Source organism: Tetrao urogallus (assembly GCF_951394365.1).
Source record: "Tetrao urogallus genome assembly, chromosome: 26".
Classification (NCBI taxonomy): domain Eukaryota; kingdom Metazoa; phylum Chordata; class Aves; order Galliformes; family Phasianidae; genus Tetrao; species Tetrao urogallus.
Window position 1 is genome coordinate 4577224 of NC_136839.1, and position 21745 is coordinate 4598968.

The 21745-nt window shown below is 50.8% G+C and overlaps 1 protein-coding gene and 2 pseudogenes across 3 annotated transcripts; all 3 read right to left on the reverse strand.

Moving 5' to 3' along the window:
- Positions 1-548: 548 nt before the first annotated feature.
- On the reverse strand, positions 549-1265 carry LOC306955817 (feather beta keratin-like; the record flags this gene model as incomplete). The annotated part of the gene is made up of 2 exons (XM_079547188.1): positions 549-856; positions 1187-1265. 2 exons carry the CDS (start codon positions 1263-1265, stop codon positions 549-551), a joined length of 387 nt encoding a protein of 128 aa, XP_079403314.1.
- Positions 1266-11615: 10350 nt separating this feature from the next.
- LOC306955936 (feather keratin Cos1-1/Cos1-3/Cos2-1-like) lies at positions 11616-12363 on the reverse strand (annotated as a pseudogene). Its single transcript has 2 exons — positions 12265-12363; positions 11616-11942 (listed from the first exon to the last, which is right to left on the reverse strand). The product of its transcript is annotated as a feather keratin Cos1-1/Cos1-3/Cos2-1-like (transcript).
- A 2660-nt stretch (positions 12364-15023) lies between these two features.
- Positions 15024-19974, reverse strand: LOC306955856 (feather keratin Cos1-1/Cos1-3/Cos2-1 pseudogene; annotated as a pseudogene). Its single transcript has 3 exons — positions 19946-19974; positions 15680-15752; positions 15024-15350 (listed from the first exon to the last, which is right to left on the reverse strand). The product of its transcript is annotated as a feather keratin Cos1-1/Cos1-3/Cos2-1 pseudogene (transcript).
- Between the last annotated feature and the right edge of the window lie 1771 nt (positions 19975-21745).

Sequence of the window (21745 nt, forward strand, 5' to 3'; positions counted from 1 at the left end):
GTGTGTTATTACCTCTCATTCTCCTGGGAATGGAGAAGGACCTCCATAAACATTCATCCTATACACTCGAGGAGCAAAGTCTTTCTCTTTGTACCTCTGGAGGCTGTGCACGTCGGAAGAAATATCAAAGACTTAAATTAAAATGCAGAAAGTTTTAATGAATGTTTAAATAGGAAAATGAGATCACTCAGAGCAGAGGCTCCACAGTACAGGATTCCCATGAGCCCATGTTTGATTTCATGCAGGGCACATGGCTTATTTTCTATCAGAGTATGGACTGGTTCTGAGGAATCTCACATCCTAGAGGTTAACAGGAAAAAAAAAAAAAAAAATCAGAGAAGATGTGGAGACAGAGATAAGTAGGAATGAGGAATGACAGCTGAGACATGAGGCAGGCTGTCAGAAAGCCCAGGATTGCCCCTTCCTGACAGCATTTCATAGAATAGCTGAGGATGGTCAGGTATTCTGAATGCAGGGGCTTGAAGACGTCTTGTTGATCCAGCACCACGTTCCTGTTTTCTGGAAGAATTTCTCCAGGACCAGCGGCTTCAGCAGGGCGGGCACCTTCTGCCACAGGAGCGGCTGCCCAAGCCGGACAAGTCAAAGCCCCCCGAGGTGATGGGCACGCCCTCAGAGCTGAGGATGCTGCCAACAGCAGCGGAGGTGGAGGAGCCCACAACGGTGTTCTGCGGGAAGGAGCTGAGGATGGGTCCGGGCAGGGTCACCACCACGGGAGAGGGCTCGATGGCAATGGTGGAGTCCTGGCACTGCCTGACACAGGGCTCATTGCAGCTGCTGGCCAGAGGGGTCGGGCCGCAGGGCCGGCATGGCACACACTGGGTGTAGCAGGACATGACTTGGGACTGGAGGTGCACCCTGGGGAGAGGGATAGAAGGAAGTAGAGCATGAGGATATGTGAGAGGCAGCCTGGATACCCAAGACAACTGCTAAGGCTGGAGGAGAAAGCTGAGAAAGGAGGTCACGTTCCTTCAGTATGCCAGGACCCTACAGTGAGCTCTCTGACTCAGAGAGACTTTCTGAGTGCATCAATTTAAACCCGTGTAAGCTGTGGCCCAAGCAGAGTTTGTACAGACATCATCTCCACTGTGGTCTCCCGTAGCATGGCACCCACTATCTGAAAACATTTCTATTCAGTTAAGAGGATAACAGAGGGCTTCAGACTTACCTGGTTCCCAACCAAAAGAAGGCAAGAGAAGTGGATGGAAGAGATGGGAACTGGGCTGCCTTTTATATTGGTCCTTCATCACTGCAGGTCCACAGGCACGGTTGATACAAGCCTTAATTCTTTGACTACCTAACCTTGAACGCAAGCTGTCCCTTCTCATTACATGGGCTGGTTTTTGGTTTCCTGCAGTTCTACCTTTTCATTTCCAAATTAATGGTGTGACCATTCTCTAATGAAGGTTTCTTTGAAGTTCTGTGATTAAAGGCTCAAAAATTCATAGGGCAGAATTGCAGTGATGAGACTGAAGCCTCAGCTCAAGTATGATCAGATCTGGAGGAGGCAAGTGAAGTCAGCGTAGCTCAGTGCAGAGGGGCTGTCATGGTTTTATCACTTTTGTTCACAGTATTCCACATCATAATATCGTGTAGTATATTGAAGTTAGAGAGCTAATTCTCTTCTTCTATGGATTGCTGATAGTTTTGTTACCTGTCTCAGAAGAGAAGAATGGACTACAGTTCCCAGAAGAGTTCTCTGTTCCATTTCCATTTTTCTGGTCAGAAGATAAATCTACCTAATGGTAGACACTGGACACATTGTCAGAGAAGCCAGGGCAGACACTTCCTCTCAACTGCAACCGTCCAACCCATTGCTTCTCTACTGAGTTCACCATCTATCAAATCCACATCTCTCCATCTCTCCAGAGGATGAAAGTCCCCCTTTATGTCCTCGCCTTATCCCCTGTCAACAAAGATTGCCTTTCTTCCAGTCTACATGAGACCAGCAGAAAAAGGATCGTGTAGAGGCAAAGGTTGGAATGCAGACAATTGTAAGGACTCTGAAGAGAGAAATGTTCTCACCTGGAGAGCAAGCTGTCAGTACACGCAGTAACCAGCAGCTGACAGAAATTTGTGCCCATCCTCTATTGCAGGTATCCTGCTGATAGCCTGTCTGCCTCCCCCACAGAGGGAGAGCAGCCAGCAGAACCCCAGGAAGGCTTTTGGGGTCTTCAGGTGTACAAGGAGAGAAGAAAGGGAAGAGAGAAGAGGGAGTAGAAGACAGAGAAATTGGGCTTTAGTCATGTTTTCAGAGAGACCTAGCTGCCCTGTTTTTAGAAGAGAGCACTGGACACTCAGCCTTCCTGACATCAATGGCCACGTTCTTAGTCCTCAGTTCAGCATCACCTTCTGGGTCCTCAGGGGAGCTGGTCTGGAATCTCATCACTGGCTTCAGTGAGTGGGGAATCATCTGCTGCAGCAGCACCTGTAAATGTAGGAGAGTTTTCAGCACCTGGAGCTGATGAGAAACTGTAACAGCTGCAGATGCTGCCAATGGCAGCAGAGGTGGAGGATCTCACAGTATGGCTCTTCAGGAATGAGCTGTCAATGGGGGCAAACAAGACCATCACAGGAGGGGTCACAGTGATGACGTTGGTCTTCTGACACTGTGTCATTGCAGCTTTTGACCAGCAGGGTCAGGCCACAAGGCTGGTACGGCAGGCACAGGATCAGGGCTTAAGCTGAATGTGGGAGAGACGCTGAGGAGAAAGCAGATCACAGGGACATATGAGGAGCAGACCACCACCCTCCCATGAGCACACCAATGTAGCATTTTTTTGGCTAATGGAATCAGAGAATTTTCCCTAGATCAGGCTGAACAGGAAAGCATCCAGGTAGGTTTTGAATATCTCCAGAAAAGGAGATTCCAAAATCTCTCTGGGCTGCTTGTTCCAGTGCTCTGCTCACTCATGCTCAAAGTGAAGAAGATATTTTCCATGTTTGGATGGAGCTTCCTGTGTACTAGTTTGTGCTTTTTCCCACTTGTTCTGTCACTGGGCACCTCTGAAAAGGATCTAGCTGCATCCTCTTGACACCTGCCATTTCCATATTTATAAGCATTGTTAAGATCTCCTCTTTGTCTTCTCCAGGCTAAACAGTCCCAAGACTCTCAGCCTTTGGTCAAAAGGAAGATACTTATTTTTGCAGAAATAGACAAAATGCAGAATATATTGCAGAAATTGCAGAAATATACAAAATGCAGTCTTTGCTTCATCCATAGATGATCTAAAAGGAAAAGCCAAATGCAATGAGGCTCCTGTCTCTCTTATTGGAAAATCTGTCTGAGACAAGCCCCACAAAGATTCTGACACAGTCCTCCTCCTACCCTCTCCCTCCCATAAGAATCAGCACCAGAACCCAGCACATAAGGTATCTGCATAATCAAAAATAATGCGGGAGAAGGGTTTCAGGCCCACGTGGTTACCAAGAAGAAATAGGTGCGAGATGTTGATTATAGGGTGAAGGAATCCAAGGAATTATGGTGACCCTGCAATGCCCCAAGCGCAGGCATAGCCTTCATGGAAGTGACAATTTTCTAAGGTGCTTGTGAAGAATGGAAAACAGTCACTGACATGAGCTGTGTGGCTGCTTCCCTTAATGCTGTTTGTTCATTTCCTTGCTTATGCCACAACCATTCCCTCCTGCAGGCTTCTTCTGAGTGCTGAAATTGAGAGGCCCCAGGACTTCTGGGCCAGGAATGAGTGAGTGATGGCAGAGGACTCAAAGTGCTGAGATGGATCCATCTCAGGCAAGTGATGCAGGCCTGGGGCTACCTTGCATGCAGATCTGTCAAGTCTTCCTCTTTTTCTCCATCCCAAGCATCTCCAGTGGTCTCCTGTGTTTAGATGCCATGGCAGGTGGGCTGGACTGCTCACCAATTTCACCTGTTTCAATTCTCTTCCTCATTCCGTCAAACTGTGTGACCTCCTTGGGTTCCTCTCACTGGGCCATCCCTGCACGTCTTCAAACTGTGCTGGCAGCTCATCTGGAGCCTTGTCCTGCTCAGAGCACTGCAGCCTTACCCTACCACAAAAGTCCCCAGTGTCTCCTCAGTCAGCTCTGCATGGCCTGACGTTCTGCTTCTCCAGCCATGTGTGTGCACGAGCATGAGTGATGAGTGCACACACGTACCTGAAGTGTGTGTGAGCTTTTGTTTCTGTGTTTTGTGTTTCTGCGCACTGTTTGAATGTGCTTGTGTAAGAGCATTGATCTAAGAATACCTGTATGCAGGCACAGGTGCGTTTGTGTGTTTGCACACATGGGATGTGCAAGTGCACATGTACACAGAATTGGACTAACCATGTGCACAGGTTCAGCTGGTCCCGAAGCCCACAGAGTCCCATCTGTGTACTGGTGTCGTACTGGTGCAGCCTGGGCATCTAAAGTCTGAAAAAGTGCAGGGAAGGCTGATGTGTTTGTGTGTAGCTGATTAGAGCCTGCAGCCTAGATCTAGTCTTTCCCTGGTGCCCCCAGCATTTCCAACACTCATTTGCTTCTATAAGGCCATCCCATCTTCTGGCTCAGGTGGAAAGAAGTTTCTATGGGAATCTGTTGGCTTCTTTGGGATTAAGTAGTCCTATTTTCAGAGGACTGTTTGTCAGAGGATGCAGCAACTGGGAGAGAAGGGAACACCTAGAGAGACCAGTAGGAGCGATGTAGTGACACTGGGGACAATGGCTTCAATGAAACAGCAGTGATCATGCTGTCATTGCTAGAGTCATAGCAAAGGAGAGCAGGACATTGGTGACCAAATTGATATTTATGATTTAATCAGACCACACCAGTTGACACATGGTTGTGTTTTTCTTTTCTCTTCCACATGTCTCCTAATCTTGATGGGAATGGCCTCACCTTTGTCACCGTGGGAAGTAAAAGGCACCTGAGGACCCCAGTGTATGTCCTCCTTAGCAAGTTCATCTTCTTGAGATCTGGTAAAGCATTGTTCCCAAAACTGGAGAATTTCTGTGTCATCAGGAAAAGCACTTGTATTTGCAGGTGAAAGGCAGTTATCTGAGGATCACTGACTGTCTAATCTTCTCAGTGTTGCCCTTTGATTCACATACACAATTACAGCAGTAATATCACTGTGCACTTCCCCTCTGGTGCTGGGACCCTGGCCTTTGGGAGAGGAATTTCATGGTTCCTGTCCTTACTGACCAAAGTGCTCTGCTTTCATGGTAGTTTCTGACACTCACCAAAAGGAATTCTGCACTTGTGCTTCCATTTCACCACTTTTTAAGAGATTTCTTTGAAAAGATACAAAAGACTGTGTTGGAATTGAGGCAGGACTCAAAAGGATTGTGGTTTAGCTTCCATTAAGGCTACATGTCTTTGTCTGTTCTACCTCAGCATATGCTATGATTCCATGATTCCCTGCATTTCACAGATGATGAGATGATTTGTGGACGCTGTGTTTCTTTCAACAAAAAAGGGAGCCAGGATTGGCCTGGCTGAAGGTGTGACTGAAGGCTTCTAGGTAGAAAACAACAGGAAAGGCAAGACACAGGGAACATGTGGATTCTCTCCTCTTGGGAACAACTGGCTGCTGATGACACTGCACTGATGAATGTTGTGGTTGGGACACCCCCACCGGCATCCAAATCCAGCCCTGCCATCATCCCCAAATAAAGCCTCACCTGACACCTCCCAGCAGCAGCCCTTCTGCACTGTTGAGGCTTGGCTGCAGTGCAGGAGATCTGACTGCAGGTGCACAAAGCCTGGGGAATGCAGGGGAATTTCAGTATCAGTTTACATCTCCCCACAGGGAGAAACACACACTTGCCATGCTTTGAAAACTTATCCCTCAAAAAACATGCCTAGACCAAATGCTTTGGCAGTTGCCAGATTCAACTGTTCCTTTGCATACATTACATCTTCTTGTTTCTCTTATCCTGAGACAACCACTGCTATGTCCAGTTAGCTTTTGCCACTGCTGTTGGATTAAGAAGAAACCACCCTTCTTCCACAGAAGCAGGGAAGGACACAATAAAGGGTGCTGCAAATATTTAATGAGTCCGAAGAAGGAAATAAAATCACTCCCAGAGCAGACACTGAGTGTGGGGAGCAGCAGGAACAGACAAGAATTATTCCTACAGCAGTGTTGCCACAGGGCCCTCATTTCAGGGAGGCAAGCAGGTCACTTGAGGCTGGTGTTGAGGGGTACAACAGAGATCTCTGAGGAGAAAAGACAACAATAATATTCTCTAAGAAGCTCCGCTTGAATGCAAAACAGTGCAGATATAGACAGCACATTGTTTTCCTTTGCTGTTCAATTTCATTTTCAGGCTTTATGCTTTATTTAGTCCTTGCACCCTAAGAGTAGCTGGAAGAGAGACTCAAGCATTTCTGGTCAGTACAAATCCATTTGGGCAAAATGCACTGGAAGAGTCCAAGAAAGGGAAATATCAGCTTGGGTCACTCCTTAGTAGCTCTTTGAGGCCCTTCTTGCAAGAAGTGGCCCAGCTCCTGGTCATGACTTCATCTCTCACACTGCTCTCAGGAAAATTCTGCTGGACTCTTTTTCCTCCTCCTGTTCTGTCCCAGGGATGAGAGAATGGGACCAGAAGTTGGGTGGCATTCTTTCCAGATCCCCAAAGAAAGGCACAGCAGTAAACTGTGAAAATAAGTGCTGTATTTAGTAAAACACAATAGGGAGAGGTCTAGAGACAGCAAATAAATCCCAACTCCCTTCTGGTGCTGGGAACCCCATCTTTGTTCTGCATCGGACAGAACCAGTGGATTTACCCAAGTCACACTGTGCAGACCCTTTCCATAGAAGCTCCATCTTCTTTTCACATGAGAGAACTCTGTTTCTGACATTATTCCGTCCAGCACACGGAGCACAGCTGGGCATGGTGCACTCCAGCTGATTCCATTACCGCAGTTCCTCAGGGATAAGGGAAGGGCTTCTCAATTCCTAAATGCAAGGCCCAACAGTGCAGACTTGTCAAGCCAAGGATGCAGAGATCAACATATCAGTTGTATTCCATTCACTCCTTCCTACAGTGTTTCAGAGGAAATGTCTTCAGATGCCATTGTCAAAGACACAGGGAACAACACAGTAATAGGTGGCAGGCAGCCTGGTTATACAGCAGGCAAATCACATACAAGATTGAAAAACTAAGGACAGGGAATGTCATGTGCTTAGATTATGATGAGATCGTTTTGACAGCCTGTCCTATAGTCCCCTCACCACTAAATCGGTGAATTATGGCAAGGGTAAGTGTGCAATAACGTAGGTGGAAAACTAGACGATCTGCTGTGCTCTAACCGTTGTGGCTGCAAGTCAGAGCACAGCTGGGAACAGGAATCAATAAAGGAGTCTCTCACGGATCAGTGCTGAAACAGTACTGTTTGATTTCCCATTAATCTTCAACAAGACTGGACGAAGTGCATTATAAGCATTTATATATACTTCAAAAAGGAGTGTAAAAGTCAAAGTGTCAAAGCCTGATGCTCCACACTCACAGCCGCCCGCCCGGCGCCGCTGCCGGCCTTTCTCGGGCTCCTCGAGCGGCGACAGCAGCACCACGGGCGGCAGCAGCTCCGGGGCTCGGGGAGCTCTCGGGGTGCCGCGTTCCCGGGCAGCAGCACACGACCCGTTTCCGATGCCGGGCTTTGGATCTGCGGCAGCGCCGGGCACAGCGTGAGGAGCAGGATTCGGCCGCGTCGTTCTCCCCGACCGTTCCCGTCCTGTCTGCTCTCGCCAGCCCTCCTCTCTACGGGTGCTTCAGGAGGGCAGCTTGTTTCCCCTGTGCCAGAGGAGGTTTCCCAGCCGTCGCCCAGATCTCCGCCTACACCGCAGAGTCCGGGCTACGCTGCAGTACACGCAAAACCCAAACCCCGTTACACGCGCACAGGCGCCCAGCACTGGCAGCCCGCAGCAAGCCCGAGTGCCGCCGGCGCAGGGCGCAGCCCCGGGGCGGAGCTGGCGGCGGCGGCGGCGGCGGCGGCGGCGGCGGCGGGGAGGAGGCGGCGCGGGCGGAGCAGAGCCGGGGCTGGCGGGGGCAGCGCGGCGCGGGCGGCGGAGCGGCGGGATGCGGCAGTGCCGGGCCGCGGGGCTGGCGGGGCTGGCCGCGGTGCTGCTGGGTGCGCGGGGCTGCCGCCGGCGGGGCCGGACTGCGGGGCCGGACTGCGGGGCTGGGGTCGCGAATGCCTCTGTCTGTTCGGCTTCTTTCCGACCTCGTGCACCTCTCTCTTCATGCAAGAAATTGCTGTGGGAGAAAACGATTCTTCTGATTTTGCTGCTTCTTTTCTTCTCGGCAGTGGCTGTGAGCAGAGCCCAGGTGCAACAGGAGCCGTCGGCAGAGACTAGCGAGGGCACCGGTATCAACATCACCTGCTCACACCCCAATATACAAGCCAGGTACATCTATTGGTACCGTCAGCTCCCGGGCCAAGGACCAGCATTCCTCGTCAGCGCTGTTACAGACTCCAAGGAGGTGCCGGACCCGGAGGGGCAGCTGTGGGTGTCGGCAGACCGCCGCTCCAGCGTCCTGCGTCTCGCCCGGCCCCGGCTCGGGGACGCGGCGCTGTATTACTGCGCCGTGGACCCACGGAAGCGAAGCCGGGGCTGCGGCCGGGCACGAACCGCTTGGGGCGGGGCGGGGGCACAGTGCCGTCCGGGCCCGCAGGGGGCGCTGCCTGCATGGCCGCCAAACTCCATCCTGACCGGGGTGCACCGCCCTGAGTTCTCGACAGAAACGAGCGCTGCACCCATAGCAGCCGTGATTCACTGCCGCCAATGTCAATCAGACAGAGCTGAGCCTGAGGTGGGCAGGTCAGCACGCCGCGTATTTGTGGGAGCTGCAGGAGTGACTGCATGAGGTGTGTTTGACACCAGAGGGACATTCACGCAGTCCTGTTCCATCTTCTATCTTCTCCTTCTTCCCCACTGAAGCACAGATGTGAAAAAGGGATTTCCATTCCCAAAAGCCTGCTGGATGGCTTTCACCCATGGCCTCCCCCACATTCCCACTTTCATGAGGGGACATCAGTGGTTGTGATCTCCATTTGCAGGACGTGTGGCTGTAGATGTGGGAAGGTACACTGCAAGTTAAAGTCTGATTGTCACTTCCACTGCAGTAGCCAGGGATATCTCCTTCTGCTGCAAGGTTTAGTGACCAGTGACAGAGCCTCTGTAGTGTGACTTAACCTCCCTTTCTTCTGGGAATAGAGAAGGGTCAGTTTAAACCCTCCTCTTATACCCACCAAGGGCAAAACCATTCTCCCCGGGCCGTTCCAGAGACCATACATGGTGGGAGTTTACACTGAAAGCTCAAAGTGAGATGCCAACATCTTTACTTAATATTTAAAGACAGAACGGAAATCACTCAGAGCAGGGCCTCCACAGTACAGGATTCACCTGATTGAGTTCATGCAGTGCATGGGGCCTTGTTTCCCAGCAGAGGCTCTCAAGGGGAGTATGGAGGAAAAAAACAAAATGAAGGAAGAAAAAAAAATGGAGAGAAAAAGGTGGGTGCAGGAATAGAGAGACATAAGCCATGTTTTCAGAAAGCCCAGGATTGCCCTTTCCTCTCGCCAATTCCTAGAGTAGTGAGCACAAACGGGTGCTCTGTAAGCACAGGATTGAAGAATTCCTTCTTCATTCAGCGCCACGTTCGTGGCTCATGGAAGAATTTCTCCGGGACCAGCGGCTTCAGCAGGGCGGGCACCTTCTGCCACAGGAGCGGCTGCCCAAGCCGGACAAGTCAAAGCCCCCCGAGGTGATGGGCACGCCCTCAGAGCTGAGGATGCTGCCAACAGCAGCGGAGGTGGAGGAGCCCACATCCATGTTTCGTCACTCTCAGTGTTGTCTATCAGACCATGTACAATCCCAGTTTTCCTGCAGTTTTGAAGCTCCTGTTAATACAAGAAGGCTGCAAAGATGTCTCCCCAGAGCCTTCTTGTCTCCAAGCTGAACATTCCCATCTCCCTCAACTTCTCAGGCAATGTGCTCCAGCCCTTTGAGGATCTCCGTAGTTCTCCTCTGGAGCCACTCCTGCAGCTCTGCATCCTTCTCATGCTGAGGACCCCAGGCCTGGATGCAGCATTCCAGACTGAATCTCACATGGGCCAACACTGCCTGGCACAGAACCTATCCCCAGGAATGGTGCTGTCATCCTTGCAACATGCAGGAATGACCCCATGCTGCATCCCAATCCTGTGGTGCTGGCAGCATGTGGAATCTGTGTGAAAGTAAAGCACCCATAACACAGATCCCCACAATGTGCTGATGTGAAAAGAACCTGATCCGTTATTGGAGAGCAGCAGTACTACATGGAGCACAAGGGCTGTTTCATCCCCAGGGCTCAGGGTACACCGAAGGATCTTGGTACCTGGGAGAAGACAGTGTTCTGTATTTGGGCTGATGCATTCCCATGTGACTGAGGGAAAGTACACGGATGCTGCTGAGTGCAGAATCTAGATGCACTGACATGTCTCAGTGCAGGTGGTGATTTCTGCTCTCACAGAGGGTCTGTCCTGGAGAAGGGTAGGCTTGTAGCTGGTAGCAGTACTGACTTGTGCATCCATTCAGCCATAGGTAACTTGGAAAAATGTGGGCCAGACAGGAGCTCTGCAGAAGGTGTTACAACTGTAGAGGGATGCTTTACCCACAGTCCATCCACAGGCACCGCAGAGTTTTGCTCCCTGGATCTGGAGGTTGAATACATAGGAAAATGGAGGAGACAGAATGTCATCAAACATGAGACAAATTTGCCTTCCCAGTTGCTGATGGTCTTTGGAAACATCATTCTCTGAGTCTTCTTCCCCAGCACAGCTCCACCCAAACCAAGAGGAACACTCTTCCCAAAGAGTTTGATGGGAGTTCTGGCTTCCCTGGGCCTTCCCCAGGCACAGAAATCATCTCCTGAGAATGACATTCATCAGCATTCCCATTCACATGATTTTCTGAAGGGTCAAGGAGAACTGTTAAGGAGAAACACATCAAGGCAGGGACTGATGGTCATTGGTGGTGGAGGAACATCCTGGAATCTCTTCCTCTCCTTCAAGAGAGAGTGCTTGGAAAGTGAATGTCTGCAGTGTGCACTGACCTCCAGTAAACAGAGGAGTGATGGAGTTTTCCTGGCTTGTTCTCATCAAAGGCATTGCTTTCTCCTTTGGCCACCCTCTACGCAAGTGGAGGGAAAAACAACAACAAACAAACACCAATGCAGAAAAAAATAAGAAGAGATGCAGAAAGTGTTTAATGAGTCTGAAGAGAAATGATGCCACCCCAAGCAGAGGCCCTGTGCACAGCGAGCAGCAGGAGCAGACAGGAATCAGTTCCTCTTTCCTATGGCAGCATTGCCACAGAGTCCTGTCTCCCAGCCCAGGGTTTTAGGGAGGTAAGCAGGTTACTAAGGGTGCATTTTGGGGTTACTAACAGAGATGTCTAAAGGGAAAATACAGTAATAATGTTAGATAGGAAGAAAAAGAGTATCAGCAGACTTTCTCCATGTTGTCAGAGACTCCAGGCTGGCCTATACATCTCTGTCTTGTGGGGCGAAAACAGGAGCACAACATTTTTTATTCTCTCAAATGCCATTTTCAGCATTTCTGGTGGTCCTTGCCTGGGTCAGCATCCAACACCTTTAGCAGGGGGGGCACCTTCTGCCACAGCTGCGGTTGGAAATGCAGGAGAGGTCAAAGCCCCCCGAGGTGATGGGCACGCCCTCAGAGCTGAGGATACTGCCAACAGCAGCGGAGGTGGAGGAGCCCACAACGGTGTTCTGCGGGAAGGAGCTGAGGATGGGTCCGGGCAGGGTCACCACCACGGGAGAGGGCTGGATGACGATGGTGGAGTTCTGGCACTGCCTGACACAGGGCTCATTGCAGCTGCTGGCCAGAGGGGTCGGGCCGCAGGGCCGGCATGGCACACACTGGTCACAGCAGGACATGTCTCAGGGATGGAGGTGCACCTGTTTGGAAGCAGAACATGGGGATGCGTGAGGACCAGCCGAGCATCACACTATGAGGAAATCAATGTACATGCAGTGCTGGGAACTTAGGGATGTCCAAGGGATTCTTGGTCTCATCTTGACAGAGTCCAATGAAGGTTACTGGGCCCAAGACCATAACCCACCTATTTACCACCCTCCTCCCATGACAATCATTCTCCCTACTTCTCAATCATGACAAGCAGAAACAGGCATGGAACAGAACTAATAGCAGCTGAGAGTTCTGCTGAGCTCAGAACTCTGTTTGGAGAAGCAAGAGAACAAGAAGGGGCTTCACACTCACCTGGTTCCCCAGATGAAGAAGGCAAGAGAAGTATATGGGAGAGCAAGGAGCTGGGCTGGCTTTTATAGTGGACTCAAACTGCCCCATTTCCAGAGGCATCCCTAGAAGCAGTGATTATTTTATGACAAGAATCTCTTTGAATGCAAAACATCTCAGCTAATGTTATGGGCTGTGTGTTGGTTTCCTGTGTTGCTGCTACTTGTCACATCCTGATTTATGTCACTCCCTTTGCCCATGAAAGGCATCTTTTGAGTGGCAGGAAGAAAAACCCAAGTATTTCCAGGTAGCACACATCAGTGTGGGCAGAGCACTCAGTTCACGTGCTGGAAGAATCCAGCAAATCCAAATGATATCAGCATGATTAGTGTGAAATAACTGGAGCCTGCGTGCAAGTGGATTTATGCAGTTGCCTGTGGGTACAGAGTTTTGCATGACTCCACGTATGTGCACATGAGGAGTTGAGTATGTGTTTGACTTGTGTGTTCCACATAACAGCTGTCCTGGTCACATCAGGGGCACTTCAGGCTGCCAAAAGATTCTGTTAATCTCTGTCTTCCTGCTAGCAGAGCTAATAGACAGGAGAGGAATTGGAAGGCACTTGCAAATATCATCAGCTTCAACTACCTGACGTCATTAGTGCTAACCACAAGGAAAAGCATGGTCATGAAAGCGTTATTAAAATGTCTGCCAACCCCGACAAGCATGAGGCATCATCCACATCTCTAGAAATTCTTTGCCAGGATTCATTGACCACCTTCACATTAAACTATTTTTTTCCTAGTGATGCCAGTTGTGGCAATATTGTTCAGCTTGCCAATGCTCCTTGAAGGATACACTGGACTCTGTTTAGGTAACAGGAAGAATCTGTGCCCTTGTACTAACCAGATAACAGTGATATGCTGAACATCTTGTATTGAGTAGGTGAGGGAAGTTCTGCTTTGAACCAGCTCATTTTTTGTAAGCAAGTATTGTGTGAGTGAGGCCAAGAGCTAACTGAGCATTGTTGGACATGGGGTTCATGCAGTGAACACAGGGAGGAAGTGTAATGACTTCATCCAGAGGCTGTGGGATCACCAGCACAAAAATGTGGAATGTGCGCTATGAGGCAGAACCGTATGTCCATGATTTTATGTGGAAGTATGGAATATCTGTATACTGTATGGGAAAGCATTTGTGTATGTGCAACATAAGTAATGAATATAAGTTGAGGATGTTTTTTGAAACATATACATGATAGGTGGAGCTCATCCCCCATGCATGCAGATGTCTTTAGATGCCATTAAGAGACACGCGAAAGACAGCGAGGCGGTTTGGAGCAGCCCGGGGCGGAGCTGGCGGCGGCGGCGGCAGCGGCGAGGAGGAGGCGGCGCGGGCGGAGCAGAGCCGGGGCTGGCGGGGGCAGCGCGGCGCGGGCGGCGGAGCGGCGGGATGCGGCAGTGCCGGGCCGCGGGGCTGTCGGGGCTGGCCGCGGTGCTGCTGGGTGCGCGGGGCTGCCGCCGGCGGGGCCGGACTGCGGGGCTGCGGGGGGACGGGGCCGCGCTCGCCTCTGAATGATTGGCATCTTTCTGACCTCGTGCACCTCTCTCTCCTCCTGCATGAAATTTCTGCGGAAGAAAATGGATTTTCTGAGTTTGCTGCTGCTTCTCTTCTCGGCAGTGGCTGTGAGCAGAGCCCAGGTGCAGCAGGAGCCGTTGGCAGAGACCACCGAGGGCACCGGCATCAACATCACCTGCTCACACCCCAGTATACAAGCCAGCTACATCTACTGGTACTGTCAGCTACCGGGCCGAGCCCCCTCATTCCTCGTCAGCGCCGTTACAGGCTCCAAGAAGGTGCCGGACCCGGAGGGGCAGCTGTGGGTGTCGGCAGACCGCCGCTCCAGCGTCCTGCGTCTCGCCCGGCCCCGGCTCGGGGACGCGGCGCTGTATTACTGCGCCGTGGACCCACGGAAGCGAAGCCGGGGCTGCGGCCGGGCACGAACCGCTTGGGGCGGGGCGGGGGCACAGTGCCGTCCGGGCCCGCAGGGGGCGCTGCCTGCATGGCCGCCAAACTCCATCCTGACCGCGGTGCGCCGCCCTGAGCTCTCCACAGAAACGAGCACTGCGTCCGCAGCAGCTCTTGACTGAAGCCAATGTGAGTTAAACACACCCATGTTTGAGGTTGGCAGGACAACACAACTGACAGCCGGAGCTGTGCTGGACACCCTAGAGAGCTCCACACATTTCTGTTTCTATTTCATGTATCACATCATCCCATTCTTCTACGAATGGAGAAGGATCTCCTTAACCTCTCATCTTATACCTCCCAGGAGCAGAGCCATTCTCCCTGGGTAGTTCTGGGGGCCATACACAGTGGAAATAAACATCAAATGCTCAAATGAGATGCAGAAATCTTTAATGAATGTTTACAGAGGAAAATGAAATCACCCTCAGAGGAGGCTTCACAGTGCAAGATTTGCCTGATCCCATGTTTAAGTTCAAAGACTGAGTTCATGCAAAGAGGGGCACAGGGGGAAAAAAAAAAAAAAAAAAAAGAGAAATAGAAAGAAAAACTGGAGAAGGAGGTAGGTATGTGGGGAGAGGAACAGAAGCGGAGGCATGAGCCAGCTTTACTGGAAGCCCAGGCATGCCTCTTCCTGCCAGTACTTCCTAGAGTAGTTGAGGATGGTCAGGTAATCTGAATGCAGGGGCTTGAAGATGTCTTGTTGATCCAGCACCACGTTCCTGTTTTCTGGAAGAATTTCTCCGGGACCAGTGGCTTCAGTAGGGCGGGCACCTTCTGCCACAGGAGAGGCTGCCCAAGCCGGACAAGTCAAAGCCCCCCGAGGTGATGGGCACGCCCTCAGAGCTGAGGATGCGGCCAACAGCAGCGGAGGTGGAGGAGCCCACAACGGTGTTCTGCGGGAAGGAGCTGAGGATGGGTCCGGGCAGGGTCACCACCACGGGAGAGGGCTCAATGATGATGGTGGAGTTCTGGCACTGCCTGACACAGGGCTCATTGCAGCTGCTGGCCAGAGGGGTCGGGCCGCAGGGCCGGCATGGCACACACTGGGTGTAGCAGGACATGTCTCAGGGATGGAGGTGCACCTGGGAGAGAGGGATAGAAGGAAGTAGAGCATGAGGATATGTGAGGGGCAGCCTGGGTCGCCTCTCACAAAGAAGACAAGGGAACTGCGAAGGTTAGAGGGGTAGGCTGAGAAAGAAGGTCACATCTCTTCATTATGCAGGGACCCACAAAGAACTGAATGGCCGTGCAAGAGTCTCTTAGAGTGCATAAATCTAAAGCCATATGAGCTGGTGTTCCAAGCACTTCCTGAGCAGACATAATCTCCTCCATGTTCTCTCACAGTGTAGAGCTCCACTATCTGATAACATTTCTATTCATTTAAGAGGAGAAAAAAGGGCCTCACACTTACCTGGTTCCCAACAAGGAGAAGGGAAGAGAAGTGGATGGAAGAGATGGGAACTGGGCTGCCTTTTATACTGGTCCTTCATCACTGCAGGTCCAGAGGCACCGTTTTCATAGGCCATAATTTTGTGAGTAGCTAATTTTCAATGCAAGATGTCCCTTCTCATTATGTGGGCTGGTTTTTTGATTTCTTACAGTGCTGCGATTTCATTTCCAGGTTTATGATGTGACCATTCTCTAATAAAGAATTCTTTGAAGTGCTGTGATTAAAGGCTCAAAGATTCATAGGGCAGAATTGCAGTGGTGAGGCCAGTGCCTCAGCTCTAGAATTGATCAGGTCTGGAGGAGGCAAGTGAAGCCAGCCTGATTCAGTGCAGTGGGGCAGTCATGGTTTTACAATTTCTGTTATCTGTGTTCCATATCATAAAATCATGTAGTGCACTGGGAGTTAAAGAGTTAATTGTGTAGTTCCATGGATTGTTGATAGTTCCTTTACCTGTCTCAGAAGAGAAGAATGAACTGCAGTTCCCAGAAGACTTGACTGTCCCATTTCCATTTTTATGATCAGAAGAGAAATCTCCTGGGTATCACAGGACCATTTCTTTGTTGCTGTAGCAAAGAGGGGTGCAAAAAATCAAAAGTAGGTCAGACCAGACTCTTTGTAGGTCTTACTAAAAGAAATCTTTGAGGAAAAGGGATTATTAAAAGAATCGATGTTAAAAGTAAGTAAAGAGAAATGGTAGACACAGGACACGTTGTCAGAGAAGCCAGGGTAGACATTTCCTCTTGACTACAAGCATCCAACCCATTGCTTCTCCATGGAGTTCACCATTTATCAAATCCACGTCTCTCCATTTCTCCTGAGGATGAAAGTCTCCCTTCATGTCCTCAGCTTATCCTCTGATAATAAAGATTGCCCTTCTTTCTTGGCTACATGAGTCTACCACAAAAAGGATCATGTGGAGGCAAAGTTTGGGATACAAACAAACTGTAAGGACTCTGAAGAGAGAAATGATCTCACTTCGAGAGAGCTCTGTCAGTGTAAACAGGAACCAGGAGCTGACAGAAATTTGTGCCCATCATCTATTGAGGAGATTCCACAGAAAACTTATTTGACTGCCCTACAAAGGGAGAGCAGCCAGCAGAAGTCCAGGAAGGCTTTTGGGGTGTTCAAGTCTACATGCACAGAAGAAAGGAAAGAGAGAAGAGAGAGTAGAAGATGGGGAAATTAGACTTTAGTTTTGTTTCCAGTGAGCCCTAGCTGCCCTGTTTTTAGAAGAAAGCACTGGACAATCAGCCTTTCTGACATCAATGGCCAGGAACTCAGTCCTCATATCTTCTGGATTCAGAGGGAACCTTGCCTGGGCTCTCATGAGTGTCTTTAGAACAGCGGGAAACCATCTGCTGCTGTAGCATGTGGAAGTACAAGACAGTTCACTGTGCCCAGAACTGATGGGGACTCCATCACTGCTGAGGATGCTGCCAACGGCAGCAGAGATGCAGGATCTCACAGCAGTGTTCTGTAGGAAGGAGCTGTGGAAGGAGGCAGATAGAACCAGATCTAGAACCATGACAGGAGGGGGCACAGGTATGACAGTGGAGTTCTGCCACAGTGTCATTGCAGCTTTTGATCAAAGGGGTCAGGTGGGTTTTCAGTATCTGCTGAGAAGGAGATTCCAAAAGCTCTTTGGGCAGCTGGTTCCAGTGCTCTGCTTTTTCATGCTCAAAGTAAAGAAGTCCTTTCCCATGCTCGGATGGAGATTCCTGTGAGAGTGTTGGTGCGCGTTCCCACACTGGGCACTATAAAAAGTTCTTGGTCCCATCCTCTTGACACCTTCCCTTTCGGTATTTATAAGCACTGATATGATCCCCTCTTTGACTCCTCCAAGTTAACAATCCCAGGAATCTCAGCCTTTAATCCAAAGGAAGATGCTTATGGCCGTATAAAAATGAAGAAAGGGGTAAAAGATTGTCTTCACTTTATGCAGGTGTGATGTGAAAAGCCTGGCCAGATGCAACAAGGCTGCTGTCTCTGTCAGTGGAAAATACATCTCAGCCAAGCCCCACACAGGCATGATCAGCAAAGGACATGGGAGAAGGGCTTCAGACTCACGTGGATACCAGGAAGAAAGAGGTGAGAGATGTTGATTAGAGGGTGAAGGAATCGAGCTGCCTTTAATGGAGACCCTGCACTGCCCTGCCCAGGCCCAGGCATAGCCTTCATGGAAGTGACAATTTTCTGTGGTGCTTGTGAAGAATGGAGTGTAGTCACTGACATGAGCTGTGTGGCTGCTTCCCTTCGTGCTCTTGTTCATTTTCTGGCTTGTGCCACAACCATTCCCTCCTGCAGGCTTCTTCTGAGTGCTGGGATTGAGAGGCCCCAGGACTTCTGGGCCAGGAATGAGTGAGTGATGGCAGAGGACTCAAAGTGCTGAGATGGATCCATCGCAGGCAAGTGATGCTGGCCTGGGGCTTCCCTGCATGCGGGTCTGCCATGTCTTCCTCTTTTTCTCCATCCCAACTCGCTCCAATTGTTTCAGGCAGGTGGCCTGGATGTCTGGTTTCAATTCTCTTCCTCATGCCATTGCCTTGTGGGAAATTGCATGACCTCCTTGGGCTCCTCCCACTGGGCCATATCTGCACATCTGCAAACCGTGCTGGCAGCTCATCTGGAGCCTTGTCCTGCTCAGAGCACTGCAGCCTTGATCTGCCAGAAAGGTCCCTAGTGTCTCCTCAGTCAGCTCCACAAGGCCTCAGCCCCTGCCTCTCCAGACATGTGTGTGCATGAGCATGAGTGATGAGTGCATACCTGTACCTGAAGTGTGCGTGGCCAGGAGTGGCCAGAAAGAAGGTATGACTGCAAGTCTCTAGGTGGAAAACAGCAGGAAATGCAACACAAAGGGAACTTGTGGATTCTCTCCTCTTGGAAACAAGTGGACCAAGGAAGGCACTGTGCTGAAGAGTGCTGTGACTGGGACACCCTCACATGCAACACTGTCCAAATCCAGCCCTGCCATCATCCCCCAAATGCATCCTCACCTGACACCTCCCAGCAGCAGCCCTTCTGCACTGTTGAGGCTTGGCTGCAGTGCAGGAGATCTGACAGCAGGTGCACAAAGCCTGGGGAATGCAGGGGAATTTCAGTATCAGTTTACATCTCCCCACAGGGAGAAACACACACTTGCCATGCTTTGAAAACTTATCCCTCAAAAAACATTCCCAGACCAAATGCTTTGGCAGTTGCCAGATTCAACTGTTTCAACTGTTCCTTTGCATACATTACATCTTCTTGTTTCTCTTATCCTGAGACAACCACTGCTATGTCCAGTTAGCTTTTGCCACTGCTGTTGGATTAAGAAGAAACCACCCTTCTTCCACAGAAGCAGGGAAGGACACAATAAAGGGTGCTGCAAATATTTAATGAGTCTGAAGAAGGAAATACAATCACTCCCAGAGTAGACACTGAGTGTGGGAGCAGCAGGAACAGACAAGAATCATTCCTACAGCGGTGTTGCTTCAGGGCCCATATTTCCTAGCCAAGAATTGTAGAGAGGCAAGCAGGTCACTTGAGGCTGGTTTTGAGGGGTGCTAGTAGAGATCTCTGAGGGGAAAGAACAACAAGAATATTTTCTGAGAAGGTCCAATTGAATGCAAAATATCGCAGGCATAGGCAGCACATTGTTTACCTGTGCTGTTCACTTTCATTTCCAGCTTTATGCCACGTTCAGTCCTTGCTGAAGGCACCTTACAATGGCTGAAAGAGAGACTCAAGTATTTCTGGACAACACAAATCCATTTGGACAAAAGATTCAGCTCCTGCACTGGAAGAGTCCAGCAAAGACAATGTCATGTCATGTTGAGTCACTCTGTAGGGGCTCCTTGGGGCCCTTCTGGCAAAAAGTAGCCCAGTTCTTGGGTGTGACTTTATTCCACTTCATGCTGCTCTCAGGAAAATTCTGCTAGCCTCCTTTGCCTCCTCCTGTTTTGCCCTGGGGGGAGAATACGGGAGCAGAAGTTGTTCAGGATCCTTTCCAGGTCCCCAAAGGAAGGCACATCAACAAAGTGTGAAATTAAGTGTTGGATTTATTAAGATACAATGGGAAGAGGTCTAGTGTCAGAAAATACATCACAGCTTCATTCTGGTGCTGGGAACCCCATCTTTCTTCAGCATCAGACACAACCAGTAGATTTACCCAAATCACACTGTGCAGAACATTTCCATAGAGAGCTCCATCTTCTCCATCTATGATGGAACTCTGTTTCTGACATTTACCTTCTGGCACACAGAGCACAGCTGGGCATGGTGCACTCCAGCTGATTCCATCACTGCAGTTCCTCAGAGATAACAGAAGGGCTCCTCAATTCCTAAATGCAAAGCTTGTCTAGTCAAGGTCAATGGCTTCAAAGTTTTTTGCTAGGCTCCCACTGCAATTCCCTCTCTTCACAGTCTCTCTGTGTACCACACATCACTAGGAACGCTGTTAGGCCACTGTCCTAATCTGAAATTTCTCTGGAATTTCTCCTGAATGGGTTTCTCAGATGACTGCATCATATCCCATGCATCTGAACGTTGTTTCCTCTTGTGAGCACTTGCCTCTATTGTGTCTGACAGGGATGCAAACTGCTCTGGTTGAGGAGAATGTATACTCATTGGTCTCTGAGGCAGTGGAAATGGTGAGAAGCAAAATGGAAAACACTGGAATACTGAATGCTTCTTTTCCTCAGTTCCCATGAATAAGACTTGTCCCCAGGCCTCCCAGTTCCCTGAATCTCTTCTCAGAGTTTTGGAGAGTGGAACATTATTCCCTATAAGGGAGAAATCCTTATGGAAATCTTGTTCCAGTTCAACATACTTGTGTCCATGAGTTGAAGACGTACCTACAAAAAAAAAAAACAAAAACAAAAAACATGCATCTGAAACATGTAGAAGGACCGAGAAAGGGAACTCAGGGAATTACTGACCAACTGCACTCCATTTGCTCCTTCTTCAGATATGTCCCTTGAAGCAGATGTTGTACATGGCATTAAGAGACACGCGAAAGACAGCGAGGCGGTCTGGAGCAGCCCGGGGCGGAGCTAGCGGCGGCGGCGGCGGCGGGGAGGAGGCGGCGCGGGCGGAGCAGAGCCGGGGCTGGCGGGGGCAGCGCGGCGCGGGCGGCGGAGCGGCGGGATGCGGCAGTGCCGGGCCGCGGGGCTGGCGGGGCTGGCCGCGGTGCTCCTGGGTGCGCGGGGCTGCCGCCGGCGGGGCCGGACTGCGGGGCTGCGGGGGGACGGGGTCGCGAACGCCTCTGTCCCTTAAGCTTCTTTCCGACCTCGTGCACCTCTCTATTCATGCAAGAAATTGCTATGGGAGAAAACGATTCTTCTGATTTTGCTGCTTCTTTTCTTCTCGGCAGTGGCTGTGAGCAGAGCCCAGGTGCAGCAGGAGCCAGCGGCAGAGACTACCGAGGGCACCGGCATCAACATCACCTGCTCACACCCCAACATACAGTCATATGAATACATCTACTGGTACCGTCAGCTCCGGGACCGAGGACTCGTATTCATCGTCAGCACAGCTAAAGGCTCCAAGGAGGTGCCGGACCCCGAGGGGCAGCTGTGGGTGTCGGCAGACCGCCGCTCCAGCGCCCTGTGTCTCGCCCGGCCCCGGCTCGGGGACGCGGCGCTGTATTACTGCGCCGTGGGCGCACGGGAAGCGAAGCCGGGGCTGCGGCCGGGCACGAACCGCTTGGGGCGGGGCGGGGGCACAGTGCCGTCCGGGCCCGCAGGGGGCGCTGCCGCTCCTCCCTCCCGGCGCCGCCGAGCTGGCAGTGCTGACATGGAACGCGTCCCTCGCACCGCTCGGCATCCTCCGGAGAAAGGCGTTCCAGCTGCACACCCTCATGAACACGGCATGTCGAGGTCACAGACACTTTCAAGCGATCCCCACAATAGCTCTATTCTCAGGCGACGTGATTCTGTGAGGGGATTCAGGGCCGCTGGCAGTGAGGTGCAGTTTCAGCAGAGGCCACTGTAACGTGTTTGGCTGTGAGGGCTATTGGTTCTTGAAGGCTATGGATCAAGTCCCTTATGA